At 36.0% G+C, this 25,683-nt stretch overlaps 1 protein-coding gene across 1 annotated transcript in view; it reads right to left on the bottom strand.

The window, feature by feature from the left end:
* Vps11 (vacuolar protein sorting 11) overlaps nucleotides 1-25,683 on the bottom strand; it is a 457,238-nt gene that overhangs the window by 147,039 nt on the left and 284,516 nt on the right. The window contains exons 19-20 of the mRNA XM_090408066.1: nucleotides 18,334-18,437; nucleotides 8,564-8,647 (exon numbers count right to left, since the gene is read on the bottom strand). Coding sequence (XP_090264192.1) covers nucleotides 8,564-8,647; nucleotides 18,334-18,437 — 188 coding nt within the window. The remainder of the gene's footprint in view (nucleotides 1-8,563; nucleotides 8,648-18,333; nucleotides 18,438-25,683) is intronic.

The following is a 25,683-nucleotide window of genomic DNA, read 5'->3' as shown; positions in this document are numbered from 1 at the left end:
GGATTTCAATCGATAAATATTCGGATCTTCCCTTGTCGATGCTGTAATAATGGAATTACTAGACCCCCTTGATGGGGAAAGGTTACTGAGTTACAATGGATAACTACTATGTGTCCTGAATCACTGATTTGCATTTACAGCATCATACAGATTGTTATTGTACCTGAATGCAAAAAGGCGAGACATCCTCCAAGGTTGAAATCTGAGCTTAGCAGCGAGGGAAAGTCTTTGCACTACATATGAAAGACAAAAAAGATGTTTTCCTGCTGTCTTCCCTGCACAATCCATCAATGGAATCAGGTGCAATCAGTAGCCATAATTTCACTCTGTAATGAGGAAACAGCGTAAAAATATTACAAAAAAAGGGATTGGACATATATTAGATTTTATTATTTGGAACAGTTTCCTCCTGTACAAGAAAAGATATGTCTACCATAACACACCTAGATTACAGAGCAGAAAATGCTAAATCATTGCTATAATTTTATGGTCCTTTTAAGCAGGAAAACAGGCAATCCTTCCAGACATCATTAGTTGAACTCTGCTAACTCTATTTATTGGAAACTTTACCACCCACAAAAAATATATATATATATAATAAAAACTAACACTGCTCCGCAAATGTCATGTCTGCTTTAAAAAAAAAAAAAAAAATCAGAAAGGAGACAATCTGGTGTCCAGAAAGGTAAAACTGCATTGTGCATTCATCCTTGTTTTATCAGAGATAAGACTAAACATGTTTTTTTTTATCAAGCTTCTAATAAACTGGGTGATGGCCTTGCACTATGCTATTTACAGAACCAAATTCATCTACCCACCTCAATATTTTCATAAACATTCATGCCAGTATTGATGATTCTAATCCCCAGCCACTTAGTGAAAAAAAGCAATGACCCTCTCCAGTGGTCTACCCAACTATGCAATTGACTGGGAATATAGCTCTATGCAGTCTTTGGATGATGATTACGGTTACAGAATTTTCAAGGAAGAAGCAGTGGTATTAAGAATGGGTAACAACATCAACAGAAATCAGGGCACCATACTGAAAGATATATGGAAAAAGTTAATCAACTCACTCAGTTTAACGGAACTACAATACGCAAAAAATCATGTAACACGTGTGCATACAACACGTATCCATGATACTGACTGAAGCTTCTCAACACATGTATGCATAGTTTCAAACTTAACTGCCTAACAGCTAGCAAATGTTTCTGTATTCTCTCATTTTTTTTTTGTGTGTACTGTTCAGCCTTGACAAAGCTAGACAGTTGCTAGCGAAACTAGTAGGCAGGATTATATTAATAAAGTACCGATGGTCTCATAACCACAAAAAGTCTCATTTACAAGAAGATTTGGTGAAGAGTTTTTTTCCCCTTAACATTCAATAGCAAGTTGAACTGTACAAGTCCAGAAGAAAATTGCAATATAACAATCTGAACTATACAAATCCAGAAGAATCTTAGTACAAGAGGACTTGAGCAGTTTATTGTAGTTTTTTTATTTAAAATTATTTTATTTTATTTATTTATTTTTTTTTTTATCACTAGAGATCAGGCTAAGAAAAAGATTAATTAACAGTGTAGAGTTAATTTATCTTATAGAGAGCAAGAGCATGTAGCTTGGTTTCCTATACACATGTATCCTTCTGATGATGACCTCAATACAGGGGTCAAAACGTCAAGTGTTATTTTATTAATAATAAGTAAAATAATCATTTCAAAACGCGTGTTTTGTGTCCCTAAATTCGGAAATATGAAGACTGTATTCATTATAATAAATTATGGAGACGACTACTGAGTTAGAGTAATAACTTCAGTTTAAGCAAAATAATCACCTGATGTTTTGACCTTCATGTCTTGGAGTAATACACACACACACACACACACACACACACACACACACACACACACACACACACACACACACATATATAAAGAGACAAGCTACATTACAATACACATAGTATGCTTAAGTCACACCACTAATTTGGTGAACTATTAACACTACCTGAACTGTGTTATCTGTTTGGCCAGAAATTAATAACAGATAAATTAAAACAAAAACAGCATTAATGGTAGCCAAATATGAAATAAGAGCTGAAATTATTCCTTAGATTTATAAAGTTTGCTAAAGAACCTGAAATAGAAGTTAGGGAGGCTGTGCTATTCTTTGGTTTTTTCGGCCACCATTACCATTTAGATTAGAATGGTTGATTAAAAATTCACAGGATTTTCCTTAAATTTGCATTCATACCAAGTTTTTGTACGACGTAAGGAAAAGGTTCCTTCCAAACAATTCGGTGTAGTGTTAAGAGCATGATCAGAGAGGTCCAATTCGCCAAAATTGTTAAATTTGATGTGTTGTGTTCTTTTTTTTACTGAGTGGAATTGTATATTCAGTTTCCCCAACATAAGGTGAGTCAGAGGTATACTGGACTTGGTATACCACAGGAGATCGATGAAGGAGTTGAATTTTTTTAAATTTTTTTAATAGGTGGTTTATTATTATTATTAATATTATTATTATACAGGCATCATGGAGTCAGAAGACTCATTGTGAGGAATCCATTATTCATACATGAATAATGAAGGTCTTCTGATGGCCACTTACCTCCCTATCGAGTATAATCCCACCAACTCACAAATTAGAAAACTCCACAGGCTCCTTAAGAAGGTCACTTCTTGGCCTGTAGAAGTCACTAACAAAATAAAACCTTTTAACTCCATACTCCCCTGTATATATGGACTCCCAAAAATACATAAAGAAAATGTGCCATTACATCCCATAGTGGATGGCATTGATTCCCCCACATACAAACTAGCTAAACATTTGGCTAAAGCTCTCACACACTATACTGGCAACACACCTTCATACATAAAAAATTCAGCCCACTTCAAAGCCAGCATAGAAAACCTTACACTCAAACACACTGACATAATGGTCAGTTTTGATGTCTCCTCCTTATTCACAAATGTCCCACTCAAAGATCCTTAGAGCTAATCCAAGCTAAATTTCCTCCCGATATTACAGCCCTATTTCAGTTCACAATGAACTCAGGCTATTTTGTTTCGCAAGGAAAATTCTACAAACAAATAGAGGGGACAGCCATGGGTTCTCCACTCTCCCCACCCTTGGCCAACTTTTATATGGAGACTTTTGAAGAGGAAGCCTTAAACTCTGCCCCACAAAAACCAATCGTTTGGCTTCACTATGTAGATGATGTATTCACTATTTGGCCACATGGCTCTGATGCACTGATCTCCTTCTTAACACACTTAAACAACCAACACCCCAGAATCAAATTCAACAACAGGGCTAAACTTATCTGCTCGAATGACAATGCCCTAACCACAGAACTAAACCACATTCTCAACACTTTCTCAGCCAATGGCTACCCCCCCAAAAAAATATTGAAACTAATAAACCACAACCCCCCCCCCCACCTCACAACAAGGATTACTCTAAATCCATCACCATTCCCTATATCCGAGGCACCTTGGAAAAAATTACAAAAATCCTAAAAAAACATGACTTAACTTCTTGTTACAGACCATATAAAAAATTTGCATCCATTATCCGCTCCACTAAAGACCAACCTCCCCCCCTAGACCTACCTGGTGTATACCAGGTCCCTTGCAGCTATAAGCTGTCCTACTTTGGCCAAACAGGCAGGACAGCAAATATCAGAATTTCAGAACACAAGGACTACATCCGTTTTCACCAATACAGCCATTCTGGTCTTGCTGACCATGCGCTGGATACCTGCCATAGAATATGGTGGAAGAAAGCCAGGATAATACACCGTAGCAAATACAGATACGAAAGGCTTTTCGTGGAATCAGCTTCAGCCCTAAGAAACGATCCAAACCTCAACAAATTTGGCTGCATGAGACTTCCTCAATCAGAAGACCTTCAGCCCAATCGGCCCAACATTGCCTGCTAGGGGCACCATCAGGACTTTTAGGAGAAAGAATAGCTTCCTGCTTCATCCTCATTTACTGTGTGTTGTGCTTGCGCACAAGTGTCTTTTTTTAAGGTTCCTGTAAAAATGGCAGCGTGACATTGCTGAAATACTGGAAGTGTATTAAAATTTATTTTAATGTATATCCTAGTACGTTGTAATTTCCTTAAATTATATAGTGAAAATCTCATAGGGAGCATTCCACAGACCTGCCACAGTCTCTGTCACTCGCGTCTGGATCCTCTCCATCACTTCATCCCCACAGAATCTAGGAATCAAGATCTGTGGGGGCCTGAGACGTGAGCTGATTTTTTTTTTTTAAAAAACTGAAAATTAATCTTTCTATATTCTATAAGAAGAAGGAGAATGCATCTCATGAAAGCCAACAAACTAGAAACATATGTGGAAAACTCATCTAGTGATGAGTTTCCTGAGTGGCTGTCAAAAAGAAAAAAACATGTGATGAAGTTTGAATTTCCAGTGAGTAATTCAGATGATGATTTCAATCGGATATTATATATACAGAGCAGTTCCTCATCTGACAAAGAAGGTATTTCAGAAAGTAAGGTTTCTGAAATTTCAGTTTCAAACAAATGGAATCTGGTAAACAACATGGCAGTACCGGTTCAGGAATACCGTAGAGAAGATAACCTACTTTTTTTCACTTGATGCAGAAAATCCATCTGCAGTACACTCTACATTTCTAACTGATGGCCTAATGGAATTTATCATAAGAGAAACTAACAGATAAGCAGATCAGTGCTTATCTACAAATCAGGATTGTGAAACTCCAGGTAGACAAGTGAATTCCAAGAATTAAACTTATTAAGAACAAAATTATTTATGCATATATATATATATATATATATTATACTACTATGTAAAAAAACACTAATCATCAGTAAATAAAAGAATTATCAGAAAATAAAGTGAAATATATAAAAAAAGAAAGAAATATACATAATAAGCACAATAAATTGTACAAGATGATTTGCTCCTCTGTTATTAACACACTAGAAAACAGGGCTTTAAAGATGTGCTCCAATTAGCTATTGAGCACTTAAGCATGAATTAAAAGTTATCAACAATAACTTCCTAAAAAATAGCTACAGCAAAAATACTGTCAACAAACTTCTTCACAAGACAATCTCCCTCCTCTCTCTCAGTTACAGATGTATAGAGTTCCTTATTCCTGCAAGTTGGCCTATTATGGATAGATAGGAAAATCAGCTACCATCTGCATGGAAGAACATAAGAAATACATCTACAGCCACAACAATGGTCAATTGGATCTTGCAGGCCATGCTTTGGATATCACAGAATCAATTTGATAAAGACCACACTTCATCACAGTAAATTTAGAAGAGAAACAGATACTAATACATTGGGATCCCAGTTTACATCCTAGGCTGTCAATGGGTGTGCCTAGGAGGCATTCCACCTCCTAGGCAGGACTCTAGTCTTGCATCCAAGTGTTTCACTTAGTTTTTTGTTGCCTCTGTGTGTGTGTGTGTGTGTGTGTGTGTGTGTTTCAAGTGGAATTAGACCGGATATCAAAATTATGTTAATTTCCACTCTCTGCTTTATGCAGATGATGTTATATGCCTATAAATCTAGTACAGGTCGGCAAAATTCCTTAACTCATATTGTACTCCCTGATGATGCCTTTGTAACTGAGGCAAAATGTTGAAAGAATTAAATATTATTTTTTAATCCTTTCCAAGTGCTATTAAACTTCTAACATGAGTTTCTCCCAGCACTTAAGCCTTAACACATGGATATTAAGGTATGATCTCTATTAAGGTTTGAAATTAGGATAGTATGGCTAGATAGATTTCAGTTGGCAAATGACATATACAGGGTGTTCGGGATAAATTTGACATATTTATAATTAATTATATTTTTCCGTAAGTTACATGTATTAACACACACTTCTCTTCATTTAAAAGTTTGGACCCTTCTTCATTCATATACAAGATGTCAGAAAGGATGGATAGCTGGAACCCACCTGAATCATGGAAGAGAATAACTTGTATCATGATGATTCGTGCCCGCCATCAAAATAAGGATATTACGACTGCTGCCCAATGCTCCCTGAATACAGTAAAAACAATCAGGCATGAACTAGAGACTTGCAATGGTGACTACGAGGATGTAGCAAGAAGAAAGATCCCTAGCAGACGATCTGATTGCGTTCGTACAGCAGAATTCCTCGCAAATCTGCAGGAACAGGTGTTGAAGAACCCTGGCATTGGAATTCGGGCTTTGTTCGTGGAGTTGCTAACTGTAGTCAAGCCCTGGATAACAAGGGTAGCCAATGGTAGGCCGTATGTATGGCAGCAGGATTCGGCCCCTTGCCACACCTCTGGGAAAAGTCAAAAATGGTTGTCTGAAAATTTCTACGACTTCACCAGTCCAAATGTTTGGCCTCCAAACTCCCCAGACCTTAACCCCATGGATTATTTTGTATGGGGCGCAGTTGAAAAAGACACCAATCGCACTTCCAGTAATACAAAAGCCCAGTTAATGGATAAAATTAAAACAGTTTTTGCGGCCCTTCCCAGGGAGACTGTAGCATCAGCTTGTTCGAGGTTCCGAAGCAGAATTGAAGCTGTGATCGATGCTAATGGTGGTTATTTTGAGTAAATCTTGTTGATAGTATTGTAATTAACTCTGCCTGTAATGTTTTTTTGTCAATTCATTAAATTTAATAGATACAAAGAAGATTTTCTTTTTCCTTACGAAACTGTCAAATTTATCCCGAACACCCTGTATATATATATATATATATATATATATATATAGAGAGAGAGAGAGAGAGAGAGAGAGAGACAGAAGAATTAAAAATAACTAGAATTGTGTGCTGGACATGTTTTTACCATCCACACAGATTTGGATGAAAGTCCTTTCTTTGCAGAATTTGGTGAACTATCTGTTAAAGAATGAAGATAAAAGGCTATCTGCTAAGTGCTGCTGTATTCTTATTTTGAAATTCCTTTCTTTTACTTGTTTCTGCCTTTCCATTACTATCTCTATGTTGATGTTTCTGATAATGTCATAGCATTCTGTACCAGCTTCTCTCTTTATACATTAACTTCTTCCTGACATATATTGATAAAAGCATGTTCCCTTTCCCCATCCAATCATGGTCTGTTTTACTGCTTATTTGAATTTCAACCATATATTCTGGTTGCAGGTGACATAATTAAAATCTGAACAGAAAGTCTGGAGTTTGGTTAAAATGATCAATGGAAATCTGACATGAGTTTCCACTGACTGAACTGATCACTACTTGTTCCCTGCAGTGGAATTTAAGAGGATTTAGATTACTGATCTGACATGTTGATATCAAATGTTTGATTTTAATTACTCTGTTTATAAGAGAAGAGGAGATGTATATTTGATCAAGCCAGGAACCAATAAAAAGAGCACAGACAATCTCATAGATCCAGAAAAAAAAAGAAAAGAGACACTTTTTAGATATGATGAATTTTAAAATGGAACTAATAAAGAGTATACATAAAAAAAAAAAAATTATATATCATATATGAGTCATATTGCAAGGCATGGAAAGTCTACAAAAAAAAAAAAAAAAAAAAGTTTTTCAGAGGGAATAATTGATGGCAAGAGAAAGAAAGAAAGACAGTGACACACAAAAATAAAGAATTGGCTGGGCCTAAACTATGCAGAGAGAAAATAGCCAAAGACAAAAATATGTCGTAATCCATAATAGCCATCCTTCTAGGCAGAGTTGACACTTGACAAGAATGCACACTATCTCCACTGTTATCCATTTTTACATGGATGACATTATGAAAGAAAGTGGAATTAAGACTGGATATCAAAATTATGTTAATTTCCACTCCCTGCTCTATGCAGATGATGTTATACACCTATAAATCTGGTAGAGGTCTGCAAAATTCCTTAACTAAACTGAATAACTCTTGTTATAAATTTGGTATTGAGATCAGAAACAGAAAGGCCGACTATGAAAAAAGACAGGAACATTGAAAACATCAGATACATTCAGAACAAGAAATCTATAAAAACAAGCGTAACAATTCTGCTATTTAGGCACAATTTTTAGTGAAGATGACAATTGAATAAATGTGAGTTCTGAGAAAAATCAGGGGAGGAAATAAATGGCATATCATATTAAAAATGAAGATATTGTGAAGGAACCTGACATTGTTACCATTCAGGGAGATATGTGCACAGAGCTAATCTCATTATGTTGTCGTCACTAAAAGAGAGAATAAAGAAAAGGTTAGTAAAACAGGTGTTTGATGCCTAGAAAAAAAGGCACAGAGGAAGACCATGATCTAGGTGGACTGATGCAGTCAGAAGTGCTTTAGAAGACTAAAATTTAAGATCTGACAATATAAGAGAACTGGCAAATAAGATACTAATTTGGAGGAAAATTGTCAATAGTAAGTAAGCAATAATCTGATTTGTATCCACATGAAGCATATTTTTTATGTAGTATTATCATAGTATACTGTATATCCCATGAGCACACATATCAGAAACTTGATGATGATTATGAGAAATGCATATAATTAAAGAGCATGAAGCTGGAAGCCCTATCTCAATACTTACCTGATCATCCTGTTTGTGATTGTAGGCTTGTAAGTATAACTCTAGTAATGTATTGTATAAAAGGCTGGAAGATTTTGGACGAACCTATAGTATTAAAAAAAAAAAAGAATTAAAATAGACTCAGCTAGTTAATATTTGACTTCACTTTACTTTATATGAACATATCTACTGTAAAATATTATTACAAATAAAAATATTTAATAATCAAGAAGAGACTATCCCTTTCCTTATAAGGTCTATTCTATCAATTCTGTAATGCTTCTGAAGTGGTGTCATAAAATAGTTAATTATAAGATAGTAGCATGTAGTATGGAAGAAAACTGTCAATAGGAAGTTAGTAATAATCTAATTTGTATTCTCATTTTTGATATGTATCCAGGGTATATTTTTCATGTGATATTATCATAGCATCCATGTTGTGATGTGCTGCTATATTTACCAATTTTCGGATTGATGCACCAAAGAAGAGATTATTATATTATCCAGGTCTTTAAAAACTCAAACATACCTCCCATTCAGAAAACAACCAGTGAAAGATTTATTTGCTAGTAGGTCACAACTCTTCTATTTCTTATTTATTTAGCAAATGATGTACATACTGAAAGTAACCAAAGAACAAACAGGTCTAATTTTATGATAAATAACATGCATGCAAGTCATAATATAACTGGATTGAATTTTGAATTCACATTACAGCTTCATAAGAAGTCCATATATTAATGAAATAAGGGAACATGAAGCAATCATTAATATTATATTTAATGGTTTGTCCAAAATTGCAACAGTCATAGTATAGAGAGTCAATCCATTTACATTTATAGTGAATCTGTTTACATCTTTCATGTCCTGTCTTGATAGTTATGTGCTGACCACAGATGTCATGAAAGGTCTAAACCCTTTGGCCTGGTGGTTGGATCTACAATAGTGACATTCAAGTCAGAGGTATGTTTCTGTCAGTTTAATTTTATAAACTGCCATGATATCAAAAGCCTCATGAGATTTTGTGCAGCCATTTTCCAAATAGATCATCAAGATTTAAATCTCAGAGTAGCTGTGCAGGAGATATCTTCACGTATGGACAAATCATTACCCTCAATAATTCTATTACATAATTTACCTAAATCCCTTTTCTGTGTGATGGAGGAGGAACAATACTACTAAGATTTGGAAGCCAATAAGTTGCTGTTGATCTTATTACTCCAAGAGACAGACCTCATGGGTTGGTTGAGATGTAAGCACTGTTAAGTTGCACCATGGCATAGCTTTCTGCTGTAGAATACATTAACATGAAAGCTGTTGTGCATAGCATGCTGACATGTGCACTGTCTATGAAGATGTTATATCACAAGATATTTTGAGTTTTTAATTTACCAGCAATTTTTCTCAAATGTTCAAAGAACATTTGACAAAAATTGCTGGTAAATCCATTTCATTACCATCCATGATCTTGAAAGGTCAAGGATATGCTCATCCCACCGTGGGCATGGATGTTTGTGATTGTCTGTGAAAGCACTAGTGGTGGTAGTCGATGGCAGATGGCGTTGGTGTTAGATGATGAATGTTGGTGGAGTAGTGAGACGTAGAGCTGATGCCCTCTCTCGATGAGTCTTTTGACTCCCTGGAGGTGTGATATAATAATAATAATAATATATATAGAGTCACTCTTAAATAGTTTGGAGTTGTACTGTATTTCACTATGCTATTTCTAAAGACTTCAGAAGCACATCAAAATACCAAATACAAATCCTGATTTTCTCTGCCAAGATATTTTCCAAGAAACAGATTTCAGTAGCATACCCCAAGGTCCAGAAAGCTGCATGGCTATCATTCAACAGACTAAAATAAATGCTTAATGATCCAAATCTTGACATCTCTGCGAAGGCAAAACTATTTAATAGTGACATACTTCCATCACTCACATATGGATCAGAAACATGGAAGACGAAAAGAAAAGAAGAAGAAACTCTCAGAATAACTCAGCGTGCAATAGAAAACGGGATTTGTAACATCAGCAAAATGGAAGATGTTAGAAACACGGAACTAAGAAAGAGATCAGGCATAAAAGATGTGGTAACTGCAGTATATGAAAGCAAGATGAGATGGGCAGGTCACATAGCCAGACTCAGGGATAACAGATGGACATATAAAATACTCAACTGGCAACTAAGAATAAAGAGAAAAGCAGGAAGACCACCTACAAGAAGGGAAGATCCACAAGTGAAATCTATGGGTATAACATGGAAGAGAGAGAGAGAGGCTCAAGATCGAGATCATTGGAGGCATCTTTGTAACCTGCACTCATGGAGAAATCCTGAGTTTACCAGGTCCATCAAGGTAAACCTCAAGATTACTCTGGATTTAGAGAAAGATGTTGGAAGTTTATTTTGCACCTGGTAGACTATAATAAATTTAGTTTAATCCTTAATCCAAGTGTAAACAAACAAAGTTTACGCCTGAAAATATCTTCAGGACTGAGGTAAGGTGGTGAAACACCAGGCAACTACGAGCAAAGCAGTATACATGTCCACAAGGAGATGTGCTTTGCATTATGGGAGATACTGAGACAAGGAGTGATGAGAGCTTGTATCTGAGTTGCCTGGTATTGCACCACCTTACCTCAGTCCTGAAGATATTTTCAGGCACAACTTTGTGTGTTTACACTTCGATAAAGGACTAAATTAAATTTAGTTTATTAAACTAAATTTATTATAGTCTAACCAAGTGCAAAATAAACTTCCAACATCTTTCTCTAAATTCAGATCCAGAGTAATTCAATAATAAGGTGGTACACCTGTTGGCAACTCGTATACGTAAATATGACCTCTCCTATTGCTTCTGCCTTAGTATCTCGATCCTGGGAGGATAATGGATGGTAATGCTGTAGCCAATGAAGTTTTAACTGAGGCTCAGCTATTGCTGTTACCCTCCTGCCATGATCACAGCTCAATAACACCCTATCCTTACACTGTCCTCTACAGATAACAGAGAATATGAAAAGCATTCTTGCTTCGCCCCTTTAAGCCAGTCCTTTTAAGGGCTTTAAAGGACCTTAGTATCTCCACATTTGGGTCTGCCTCCCACTGACAAGACCTCAATAAAGGTTGAAACCGGTCTGGGTAGTGGCCCTTCCCTTAATGCATAGCAGTATACATGTCTGCAAGAAGATGTGCTTTGCATTATGAGAGATACTGAAACAAGGAGTGATGAGAGCTTGGTCCACCTTTGCTTTAATGCATAGCAGTATACATGTCTGCAAGGAGATGTGCTTTGCATTATGAGAGATACTGAGACAAGGAGTGATGAGAGCTTGGTCCACCTTTGCTTAGAGTTGCCTGGTGTTGCATCACCTTACCTCAGTCCTGAAGATATTTTCAGGCGCAAACTTTGTTTGCTTACACTTGGATAAAGGATTAAACTAAATTTATTAAGGGAAAAGCTGAGTTACATTTCACACAGTATGCTAAAGAGAAAATGATTTGATCAACGGTTATTCTACTGGCATGACCTCTAGTGAAAATATAATATCTGCTATATAATATAAAACGATAAGCTTTTTTGTAACGTTTTTTTGTCAAGTTATTTGAAACGTTTTGAAACTCAGGGGCTACCCTGAGTGTCGAGTCTCATCAGAATTCAATGAGAACTGGTCTACCATTCTGCAACTCCGGGGCAGGGGGGGGGGAAAGAACTCCCTTTCGAGTTTTCAAAATTTGAGTCACCAGAATTCAAGGGGAACCGGCCTACCAGTCTGCAACTTGGGGGGGGGGTCGAGACTGGCGCCGGGGGGAGGAACCCCTTTTCGAGTTTTCAAAATTCGAGTCATCAGAATTCAAGGAGAACCGGCCTACCAGTCTGGAACTCGGTGGGGGGGCATAGACACCAGGAACCTCTTTGAGTCATCAGAATTCAAAGAGAACCGGCCTATCAGTCCGGAACTCATGGGGGGTGCCGTAGGCGGAGCCCCTAGCATATATATAAAAATACAAATAACATTAAAAAATTAATTAGAAACTACATCAAAGCTATATTCTATTTAACATAACATCAGAGAAACATTCTTTCATATAGATCGTTTTCTTACAGTAACAATGATGACCTAATTTAACATGATAATTGTTATATTAGATTTAAGATTCTGTATTATTTAAAGTCCCGTTTTTTTATTTAACTCTTAAGGAAAAAGGTTCCTTGGGTAGAATATGTGCCTTTCATATATGCTTGGGATTTTTAGAGCATCATTATTGTTAAGATTAGGGTGGTTGATAAGAATCTCACAGGCTTCCTTAAATTTATGTTATACCATGTTTTGGTGTGATATAAATAACTGGTGCTTTTCAGTCAATTCTGTGTAAAGTGTTCAGGGCATGATCAGAAAGGCCAGCTTCACCATAGTTGTTATATTTGATGTGTCGTTTATGTTCCTTTTGTCTGATAGGAATTGTGCGTCCTGTTTCCCCTATATATGGTAGATTACAGGCGCAATAAATACGGTATATTCCAGGGTGGGCCAACAGAAGGAGTGGGTCTTTGGATGAGTCAAGTAAGCTTTTTAATTTTGCAGGAGGTTTCAAGGTGGCTTTAAGGTTGTATTTCTGTAGTAATCTATTTATTTTATCTGATGTCCCTTTAATGTATGGAATGATTATAGTTTTATTGTAGTCTAGTTTATCTTTGGTTTTTATTGAGGTCTTGTAGAGAATTTTGTGGATAGTGTTTTGGCTGTAACCATTTTTTAGGAAAGTAGTACTGATAACTTTAAATTCATCTTTAAGCACTTGTTCATTGGAGCATATCTTCAAAGCCCTGTTTTTTAGAGTATTAATGATACCTAGTTTTTGTGTTGGGTGGTGGTAGGAGTTTATGTGTATATATTGGCCAGTATGTGTTCTGGTAAACAGTGAAGGAAAGACTGCCAGAAGGAAGACGTGTAACAAGTGTCTAGAAACTGAAGTGTGTTCTGCTTTTCAATCTTCATTGTGAACTATATGCGTTTGTGTTGTTTGTTTAGGTGGCTGAGGAAAGTGCTAATGTCTGGAGGCCATGCAACCAGATAGTGAAATACATCGGCAAAGTATCTAAGCCAGACTTTGGGTTTTAAAGGAGAGGAATCTAGAGCACGTTGCTCAAAATATTCCATATAAAAGTTAGCAATAGGGGAGGATAATGATGAGCCCATGGCTGTGCCTCTTTTTTGAAAGTAGAAGGCATTTTGCCACACAAAATAACAGAATGTAATGCATGTACAAAGAGTGCCATAACCAGAGCGTCTGGAGGAAATTTGTCCTGTAAAAGAAGGCTTGTGTCATTGATTACGAATGTCCCAATCAATGACACAATCAAAGGCTTGTGTCATTGATTGGGACATTCGTAAAGAGGGCAGAGACGTCAAAACTGACTAATAAATCATCCTTTTCTAACTTAATTTGTTTGATTATGTTTATAAAGTGTTGTGAGTTTCTGATAGAAAAGAAATACTAACAGAAAGTGTTCCAAACAGTTGTTTCTGTCATCCTATTACAGATTTCTGTGCAAATTCTATAGCAGTGTATATTTCACCTAGTCTTTCTGTCGTGAATTTGACTGATCAAGATGTTGCAAATGACTTTGTAAAAAACAGTTGATGCAACTTTTTCTTGAGATCTTGCCAGCCTGGTTGGCCGAGTGGTTAGCATATCTGCTCTCCAGCCAAAAGTTTGCAGGTTCGAATCCTGCTGTGGGTATGGATGTCTGTGAAAATACCAGTGGTAGTGGATGGTAGATGGCATTGGTGTAGTTATGATTAGCTGTAGTTGGTGGAGACAGAGAGCTGTAGAGCAGATGCCCTCTCTCTCTATGAGTCTTTAGACTCCCTGGAGGTATCACATAATAATATGATAATCTATCAAAAACAGGTATGTCTGTAGCAGATAACAGCCAAGATGATTCAAGAATTGAGACTTCAGACCCTTGTGATGAGAAGAATAAAGATATATCACCCAGGACTACAAAACATCAATATTCCAGAATTCATGCTCTAATGGGCTTTGATGCAGTGGTGGTTGATGATAAATCCATCACTACAAATTGATATGTTGAGGACTATTTCTTTATCTCTTCCCTGCAAGAAACATGTAACTTTACGTGAATCATTTGTTAATCATTTTACTTCATGGAACAAAGTTAATTACACATCAGGCTTAAAAAGCACAATTAGAGAGATGCTCATACATGATTATAATTATAAATATACATGATTATAATTAAAACTACTGACACATGCTAATAGGAGAGACTTCAGTTTTATTCAAAGTGGCTATGGTTGTGAGTGCAGTTGTTTAAAGTAATTGTCAAGATTTGATAAGTCCTTTGTTAGTGTATTCTCTGCAACTTGCAATGCAAGAGGTGCTATGAGTTGCAACTGCAATGTTATCTGCATACATAAATATCTACGAGAAGCGATGGGAATATCATAGGTACAGATAGTGAAAAGCAATATTGACTTATTCTTAGCTCATGAAATTTTCTTTTATAATTACTGGCACATATCGAGAATCTATCTTTGGTAGCATATTGTTCATAAGATTAGCAATCTTCTTGAGAGACTGATAACTTTTGGGAATTTCAAGATCAGATCCTCCCTATAAACATCATCACAAGCTGCTAAAAAAAGCAAGAAACGCAGTTCCTTGCTTTAGTCTAGATAACTGGAATCTTAGTTATATTGTATAGACTAAATATATAGAAATTATTTTAGTTTTTTTTATCTACTTCTTTTAATTGTATAATTTTTTTTAATGCCAGTACAAAATAAGAGATCTTTGAATAATTTCTTCACTTAAATATTACATCACCTTAGAAAATCAATGTCATTATCAATTTTTTTGTGTTAATTGTCTAATTGCTAAGTCAACAATCCATTTTATTTGTTTTCGAAGAAGTTTTGTTTAATTTTTATTCATAATCATATATCCAAGAATATTTCAGGACAAAATACTTCACAGATTACACAAAGGTCTCCACACGTTGACGACTTTGCTATAGAGAACAATATAAAAATTTTTAATCATATCATTAAATTTATATTCTTTGTATCATAAACTGTAGTATTTTGGTTCTTCGGTATAATCGCCCATTACAAACATTATAAACAGTCTTGAAGTAAATTGTTACATATGTATTTTCTGCTAGTTCAATTATTATGCAGCAAAATTAAGCTAAACAATACTTTTTACTAAAATTTATCATTCAAAATATGTAAAGTGCAAAAGGTGAAATTGGAAATGAAAATTTCCAATTTTTTCAAAATAAAATTAAAACTGCAGTTCACTTTTGATAGCTGAACTCCCTTCACTCCACCCACCCTCAACAACACTATTACACACACACACACACACAGCTAACCAATCAGAAAGATGAAAAATAAAATAAGAAATTTCTGCACGTCAGTAGCTGAATATCTTATGTGCAGAAATTTCTTATTTTATTTTAATTGTTTAGGATGCTGCCTACTGGGACATGTTCATTCTTCTATTTCTTAATGGGGGGGGATCAGTAATCTCTGATATACAGTCTGCTACTCAGACAGAAAGGAATATCTAAGACAACTCATTTCTAAGATAGCAAGTAGCAGTAACATTCAGGATTTAAACAAGGAAATTTCAGGAGATGCAGAAAAGTTGGAGCCTTCACTTTCAAGTAGCTTTTTGCTTTACCAAAGATAAGGGAAATTTTTCTAGCTCTGAAGATAGCGATTCTGCCTGTAGTTCAGCCATATCTTCATGCCAACTATGGGTGATTGCCACTGAACGTACACCATGTTTCCCACAGTTCACCATACATGCACATTATTCAATATGGAGCATTTTGAAAACCAAGCTCTCACACCAGCCACACAAAAACCAACAGCTTGGCTGTGCTATGTTGATAATGTGTTTGCTGTTTGGCCTTACAGTTCAGGCACATTAGATACAATTTTGATGCAACTTAACAGCCATCCTAAAATAAACTTCACCATAGAAAAAGAAAGTAACAATAGTCTTCCCTTTTTAGATACTAGTGACACAACTTCCTAATGGCTCATTATCCTTCTCTATCCACAGAAAAGCCACTCATATTTACACAAACAATCACACCACCACCCTTACCTTCAGTATGGTATCCTCAAAACTCTTACCGAGTCAGGACTGTTTGTTCAAATGATACAGCCCTTGAAACTGAGCTTAGAGAACTTTGCAACACCTTTTTAGCCAATGGCTACAGCCCATATAAAATCGATAAAATATTACATACAGTTTACCTTATCCAAAAATTCTAATAATTCAGTCTCTGAATGTAAACAAACTGCAAAGATGTCATCTATGAAACTCAAAGTGAAGTGAGATGATGAATTAGGAAAATGGTACTGAAGAGTTTGACTCTCCCAATATTCCATGAAACTGTCCACCAAGGCTGATGGAGAAAATACTATCCACAGCAGTACTCTTAAATTGCTTGTACAGCTTATTTCACCAGGTGAAATAGCCTGCACTGAAGATAACTTGAATAAGTTTGCAATATCTTCAGGGAAATTGGCTTGAAAGAATTCAAGAGTTTCTTGAAGTGGTATGTAAGTGAATAAGGAAACTACATCATAAGAAAACGTAATTATCAAGCATACATAAGATTTACTGTTTAATAATGCTTAATAATGAAATGAGACCATGATCAACTTTTTGTCATAATTATTAACAAAACATTATATCTGCTTTACCAGTTATTCTGTAGAGAGGATAACAAACACATGACCCTGGTGAATAATTTATGACATCAACAGGTTTTCACTGTTCATTATCTACAGTATCAAGTAATCATTAGTGAAGATGATTTTTTTCCCCTCTCTATCTCTTTATATACTTATTTATTTTTGTTTGGCAGTGAGAAACAGTATATAATTATGAAATACATCATGAACATCAGCAAAAGGCAATATTCTAAAATTATGAAGTAAATGTTGCTCCCAACCCAGAATGTTATAATACCACACGAAATGTTCTCTATTTCCTAATATTCTCTCTCTCTCTCTCTAATCAAAAACAAAATTCACAAGTGAAGACATACATCATATAGAATTTTCTGATATTCAAATCTTGGCGCTTTCTTAGCTTAAGGCTATAACATAAAACTTAAGTTAAAAATTACACTAGAGGATAAACAATAATCATATTCCAATATCAACGAGTTAAGTGTATCAAAAATTTATTGCTTCTGCTCAAGCTGATATTCTGTTAACATGGGCCAATAGCTGTGTATACATAAGATAATGTAACAGAAACGGTTATACTGATAATAACTCTTGTATTTTTTGAATGTTATATTGCATTACTAAATAACTGATTGCATTATTACATAGCTGATTATATAAGTATCCAAGAATCAAATTTATTTATTGAGAGTGAGGTATGTGACTGACATTAGTGCTCACTGTTGTTGACATTGTCTAAGAGTGATTCAGAAATGAAACGTAAATTCCTTTACTGCATAGATGATTTTAGATTAAGGCAAAGAAAAATAGTGAAAAACAGATTTTAAAATAATATTTCAATAAAATTATAAGAAGTTATTTAACTCTATTTAATGTTAGCGTAATTTCTGCCTGCAGCAAGAATATTTTAAGATAAGAGTTTTTATACTGAATCAAACACTTGAGCCTGAAATTAGTAATAGCATTTCCTAAGGATAAACCATAGGAAAGATAACACAAAATCATCAAATTGAAACAAAACTTTCTGCAAGTATATATATTTTTGATTCACCTTTATCATGTATTCAAGAAATTCCATCAAGATGTTTGAATTATTAACAAAGATATGAATGAAATCTTCTGGTGAAGAATTCTGAACAGCAGGAGGTTTTGAACCTAAAAGGAATGCAATATTATTCTGTAAGAGAATACGGCATATTTTTTAAAAAATATTTATTTACTTACAGTTAAAAAAAAATTTAATGGTAACCTGAAGATGTGAAATATCAGATGATTTTAAATAATTTTAAAACAATAAATGTTTGTTGATAACATATTTTATTTGAGTTCTTAAGGATGCCATAACAATCAGTATAAAATCATCATCATACAGTAATCTATCATTTGTCCACTTCTTCAATTATCAGAGCCACAAGTTCTGATAATTGTACCAAAGGTTGGTCAATTGAAGCATCGTTATTTTGAATGTTGGATAAATGGTACATTACTGTATCTTATTAATCACCAATACCAAATACAGTCCAATGCATGCTTCCTCAAACTTTCTGTTAGAAAGACAGATTTTTTCCACAATCTTACACAAGCAGTTGGTCAGAGCAAATTGAGGATTTTGGATCCTTCCTAGCTTAGGAAAGGCAGTTGATCCACGGCAGGTGGAGACATGGATGTTATATGGTCCATCAGCAGTTGGGTGACATATAAGCAAAGAAGATTTCATTTCTTGTTTTGTGAATGGTCTGTTGTAATCTTCCACACTGCTTGGGGGGGGGGGGGGACACAGAATTTGCCATTTTTCTGCTTTACTCCCCCCCATTGGAGGGGGAGTAAAGAAGTAAATCTGGGGGAAAAAGAAGTTGCAGATGTTTTTACAAAAATCCCACCAAAAAAGATTGCTGTTGGGTGGTAATTGCACATCCATTATGTAAAGGATGGAAAGTGGGCAGGTGGTATTTCTAATTTTCATTTTCTGAATTTTATCCTACGCTTTTTTGTTAGACAAGATGCATACTGAATCCAGGATTCCTTTTGACTATGACGGATATGTCTTGTTCGAGTATGGACACATTTGAAAGTAAGGTTTGTTGTTGTTGCAGGAAATGTATGAAAGATACTCCATGTTTTCTTCAGAGCTTCCTTGGCTGCTGTGCAGTGTTCCACCATGGTTTAGGAAAAGGTGGAAACAGACTAGATGTTTTAGGAAGTGAGTTTGGTGTGGCTTGTGCAATATAATATATCACATGATTCACTGCATCACTGACAGGAGAAGAACTGACTGTTGCAGCATCAAATTCTGCTGGGTGGGCCAGTCATTGATCTGGAGGGGTATTAGGTGTATACCGTAAGCCAACTGATACAGGTTATCAACATTTCTCCTTGTTGCACCATATTTCACAAAAATTAGGCATTGTATATATGCTGAAAAAGAGGGCAATCTCTATTATAAGAGATGAAGAAACACTAACAGAAGAATTACATTCTATTCTCCAACTATTGATCAGCAATGGGTATCCTAAAAAAATGGCACAAAGAATACTTTTCTTTAATCCCTCTCCACAATAGATCAATGACATTCATTATAAAGCCTTGGTTTCCATCCCCTCTATTGGCAAACTTTTGCTAAAAATCGCCAATCTCCTGAAATCTCATGACATTAGAGTGGCCTTCAAATCCATTATGATAGTATGAAATCTGTCACGCTCATCCAAGGACCACAACTCTTTCAACAAAAGCCCTGGAGTTTACAATATTCCATGTTCTTGTGGCCTTAATTACACAGGACAAACATCGAGAAGTTTAGATATAAGACAAAAGGAGCATATTGGAGACGTCAATAACAAGAGAAGACACCTCAGGTCTGGCATTCCATTTCTACCACACTCACCACAACAATGAATGGGATAAGAGCTCCATGCTGTATATAGAAGACAACTTCATTGCCCACAACATCAAAAAGGCTATGATGATAATTTACTCACAAGGCACTCTCAACAGAAACCAAGGAATGATTTTGTGTGACATTTGGAAATCTATTATCAGATCTTTAAACACCTCAGACTTTAATGACTGACCGTGTGCCACATTCCACATGTTTCTGTCGTACTTATATAACGGTTCCTACACATTTGGTGTTTTTAATCATGTAATGATTCATATTTAATGCTTGTTGTATAGTTGTGTGTTCATCTCAAACCCAAATGAAGCCACTAGCTTAAGTGGCAAAACTAGTAGGTTTTATTCAATAATTATTACAGCCTATTAAACCCAGTGTTAATTAATTTTTATTAAATCATACTGTTCATGGATGTTGTAACCATGATAAGTTAGGGCCCGACATATCACAACTACAACATCCTAGAAAGTACAATCTGCTTGTCTTCTCGGCCTAAGAGGGTTTATGACCAGATGTTCCTGATATTGGGTGTACTGTTCAGTTTTTCTTTTTTGGATCTCCTTTTCATCATTCCACCTTTGGCATACTCAAGAGTACATAGAGTGATCTCCCTAACAATTAGGGCATTTTGGTATTTTGCTCTTATAGTCCTTGTTCTCATTGTCTTTAGTTCCGCATCGTGCACAGATGGCAGAGCCATAACAAGCAGTTTGAGAATGATCATACTTTTGACATTTAAAGAAGCACAGGTGACATATCCTGCTTTCACAGATATTGGTTGTTCAGGTGTGTTAAAAGTAAAGATGTTATTCCTTGTGGTAACCTGGTGATCATCCCTTTGTATGAGTATTCTCCTCATGGCTGTCACTCCTTGATCTTTCATTTCAGAGCAGATCTCTTTGTCAGGAACATCAAGAAGGTTCCATTATCATCAAATTCCTGTCATGTACCCTCAAGGGGTATACAGGATATGATAGTACTACATGAAAAAAATTACATCCTTACTAACTTCCTATCTACAATTTTCTTCCAAATCAGTTTGTTACTTGTCAAGACTCCAATATTATCAGATCTTATATTTCTATCGTCTAAGGCACTTTGTACCATATCAATCCACCTATATCTTTGTCTACCTCTGGGTCGTTTTGCTGCCAACCTGGCTGAGAACACTTGTTTTGCTAATCTTTCTTCGCCCATTCTGTTTAGGTGACCATACCACCTGAGATTAGCTCTGCTAACGCATACCTGGATGCTGACAATGTCAAGTTCTTTCCTAATATCCTCGTTTTTAATATGATATTGCCATTGATTCCATCTGTTCACGCCTCTAATCTTTCTCAGGACTCTCATATCTGAATTCTCTAGTCTTTGGTCAAGTGTTTTATTTCTGACCCAGCTCTCAGATCCATAAGTTAAAACTGGTTTGAACACTGTCTTGTATACAGCTAATTTAGTGTTCCGACTAATTTCTCTCTTATTCCATATGAATTTATACAATTGACTTCCCACCATACCAGCTTTGCTGATTCTGTTGTCTATTTCTATATTCAATTTACCATTTTCACTAAAAATCGTGCCTAAGTAGCTGAAATGTTTTACTTGTTCCACAGGTTCTCCATTCACAACACAGTTGACATTTTCGATGATTCTGCCTATTTTCATTGTCTTTTCTTTTTATTGCTGACCTTCATACCATATCTATTACAACAACTATTCAATTTAGTCAGAGAATCTTGCAGACTTGTAGCGGATTTATTTAGAAGTATAACATCGTCTGCATAAAGCAAAGAGCTGACATTAACATCTCCAATTTTGATATCATGTTTAATACCACTTTCCTTCATAATGTGATCCATATAGATAATGAATAATAGAGGGGATAATGTACATCCTTGTCTGACACCAGATTTAACATCAAACCATCTTCCGGTACTTCCTTCAATTCTAACTGCTGACTTCCAACTCAAATAAGACTAAGTATTGTTTGATATAATGCCCCATTCACATCATACAACTGCAGCATATTGAATAGCTTCTCTCTTGGCACCTTGTCATAAGCCTTTTCCAAATCGACAAAACTTAAATACAGATCTTTGTTATATTCCCATGCTTTCTCGACTATTTGTCGTAAAGTGAAGATCTGATCCTGACAGCCTCTATTTGGCCTGAATCCAGATTGCTCTTCACCAAGCTTTTCTTCCACAATTCTTCTCAATCGTTTCTCAAGTATGCTTGCATAGATCTTGCCAGGAACACTCAGTAGGGAAATACCTCTGTAATTCTCACATTCAGTTTTATTTCCCTATTTATATATGGGTACTACGAGTGCTCTACTCCAATCATTGGGAATTCGTCCCTCTGTCCATGCTTTCTGAACTATGCAATGCAGCCACTGTAAGACTCTCATACCACGATATTTCAGCATTTCTGGTCGAATATCATCTACTCCTGCTGCCTTTCCACATTTCAAGCCTTTGATGGCTTTTTCTACTTCAAGTATGGATATGTATTCCTCACTGCATGCCTGGGCATTGCTTTTTACCACTGTGCTGTCATCATTGCTTGTTTCATTTAGCAGTTTTTCAAAGTAATTACTCTATACTTCAAGGATATCTTTTTCTCCCGTTTTCATGTCACCTTTATCATCTCTAACTCCTTTTACAGCACTCTTTCCTCCATTCCTAAGCTTCTTCAACAACTTCCAGAATATTTTGGCTCTTTCTTGATATTTATTTTCTATATTCTTGCGAAAGTCCTCCCATGACTTTTGTTTAGCTAGTTTTACACAGTGTTTAGCATTCTTGCAATTGTCTCTATATTCTCTAAGAGCACAAGCTGACTTATTTGACAGGAACATTTGATATGCTTTCTTCTTTTCCTTCACTGCCTCTTTAACTTCCTATGTCCACCAGGGAGTTCTGATTTTTTTATCCTTGCAGACAACCTCACCACATGCCTCTCTGGCAGAATCAATCAATGTTTTCTTCAGAGTTTGCCACTGAATCTCCAAGATTTGATTCCTGTTCTCAAACTCTTTCATTTCTTCTTCAATAATCTTTGTGTATTTTAGTCTACAGTTCACATCTCACAGCTGCTCAACTTTTATTCGCTTTAAAACTTTCTTACATGTTATTCTTTTCAATATGAAATTCAATTTTATCCTGCTCAAGACTAAATAGTGATCACTTCCAATTTCAAATCCTCTGTACACTCTGGTGTCCTGCACCAGGGAGAAAACATCACTATCAACAATAACATAGTCAATGAGACTTTTCTTATTCCTTGCCTCTTCTCTCCATGTGAATTTGTGCACATTTTTATGTTGGAACATGGTGTTAGTAATAACCAGTCCATGCCCTGAGCAGAAATCCAACAGATATTTGCCATTATTATTAGCTTTGCTCTTTTCTCCAAATTTTCCCAAAACATTTTTGTAGGTCTGACAATCACTTCCTACTCTGCTATTTAGATCCCCAACAAGGACCAACTTTTCATTTTTCATTGTGTCAGTAGCTTTCTCAAGAGCCTCAAAAAATTCCTTCACTTCTACCTTAGTAGAACCTTATGTGTGACCATAGGCACAAATAAGTCTCATTGTCCAGTTCCCCATTCTCATATTTGCCCACATTACTCTACTTGAGACTGACTGCCATTCAAGAAGATTAGCCTCGTATTTTGTGTTGAATACTATGGCTACTCCTTCTTTTCCTTGATTGTCATTGCCTGAATATAACATTTTGTATTTATTGCTCAGAAAGATCTCACCAGTTTTTGCTTTTTTTTGTTTCAGTCACCCCTATTATGTTGATCTGGTACTTATCTAATTTCTCAGCTAGCTCCATTTCTTTGCCATTCAGGCTTCTTATGTTGATAGTACCGATCTTTAACTCTGGTGATGTTGAGTTGGGGTTTGTTTTCAGATTTGTTTCAGTAACTGACTTTTCGCTGTTCGCCCTGGTTCCCTGGCGAAAACAATGGGGGCCTGTGTTTAACCGGGCGATGCCCCAGCTGGCGTGAAATTTTGTCATGTTGTACCATCATTTTTTATTTTGGTTTAACCAATAAGAATACAATTTGGTCGGCTAAATCCCAAATTGGCAGCCCATCCTCTTTCGTTCAGTATCCAAGTAGATAACCAACAGGGTGCACCACGAGAAGGTGAGGATTGGACATTAGGTCAGAAGCTCTGGTCGGTTCTCCGCATTCCTTTAACGCTATGTGGAGGTCTCTCAGTTATACAGCTTTGACCCTTAAGCACCCCCTTAAGGAGGTTCCATTCTGATGATATTATTCCTTAAGAGTGTTTCAAAGTTTTGTGAGGAATAACTGTGATTGGTATTCCCCTGATAGATGCTGCATGGAGTTGCTCTGATTATACTCTGATTAACCACAGCAAGTCTTGGTTCCTGTCCCCAGATTATAAGAAAGAGACTTACTGTAACACTGTTTACCCTTGTAAGTAGGCACAATATCTAAATGATCCTGGCTGGGCCATGCATGACTGCCAATCTTGAAAAATCAGAAGCCAAGGTAGTGTGAGACTACTAGGATCCCCTATCTGGATGATAGGTCTGGAAAACAGGATGGTAAACAACTCAGGAGAAACAGAGCACAGAATATGGGAACAGAATAAGAACAAAAAGGTCAGGGAGGTTCCCTGCACCATGAACAACTGCCTCACATGGAGGAGAGTTTGTCAAGGCATTTGACAGGATTCCACATGAAGGTTGTCTCAAAACAAGCATGAGAAAGCGATAAGAGAGTGCTGAATGACAGGTATCAGAAAGTGATGTATGGAAGTGCTACATTTATGAGAACAATGATGAACAGTGTGAATTATCGCCTGGTTCTGTACTTGGGCCATTGTAGTTTAACTTGTATATTAATGATATTAGGGTGAACTAAAGTGTGATATTCAGTTATCTGCTGATAATGCTAAGTTTGGTTGGTGATAAGGGATAAAGCTGATAAAGAATCTTTGCAGGATGATTTGAACAGACTGGTTGTATGTACAAATAATGAATGTCAATTCAAGCAGCCAAGTATTATGCATTATGGAGTGAGGACATTGCAGGCAAAGTGTTATATTAATTAGGATTTGCTGCAAATGGATAATGAAGCTAGAGGCCTTTGGATGATAATGTTAAGTTTAAAGGCCATAATGATAATTAAGTCATCACACTAAATAACTGCAATGAAGATGACACTGTTTTACTTATGGGAATAAGCAGGTTATTCTTGAACTTGACAGAGCATTAATAGAGATTATGGTGTTTAGATATGGTCACCTGGGTTTTTAGGAGAAGGAGAGGGAAAAAAAATCCAGCAGAGGGTAACCAAGATAAATTATAGCTGTCCTATGGAATTGTGTATATCAGAATTGGTTGAAGAAATGTACTATCAAATTTGAGAATGAAATAGTTTAGAAACATATGAATTGGTTGTGAGATCTTAAAGTACATACAAGTGAGATGTTGAAGTTTATTGATAAGTGATGTAGAACTTGTGGGG

This window comes from Typopeltis vanoorti, chromosome 18 (genome assembly GCF_054136105.1).
Source record: "Typopeltis vanoorti isolate ZY-2024b chromosome 18, IOZ_Tvanoo_1.0, whole genome shotgun sequence".
NCBI lineage: Eukaryota > Metazoa > Arthropoda > Arachnida > Uropygi > Thelyphonidae > Typopeltis > Typopeltis vanoorti.
This window is presented reverse-complemented; position numbering and strand designations above follow the sequence as displayed.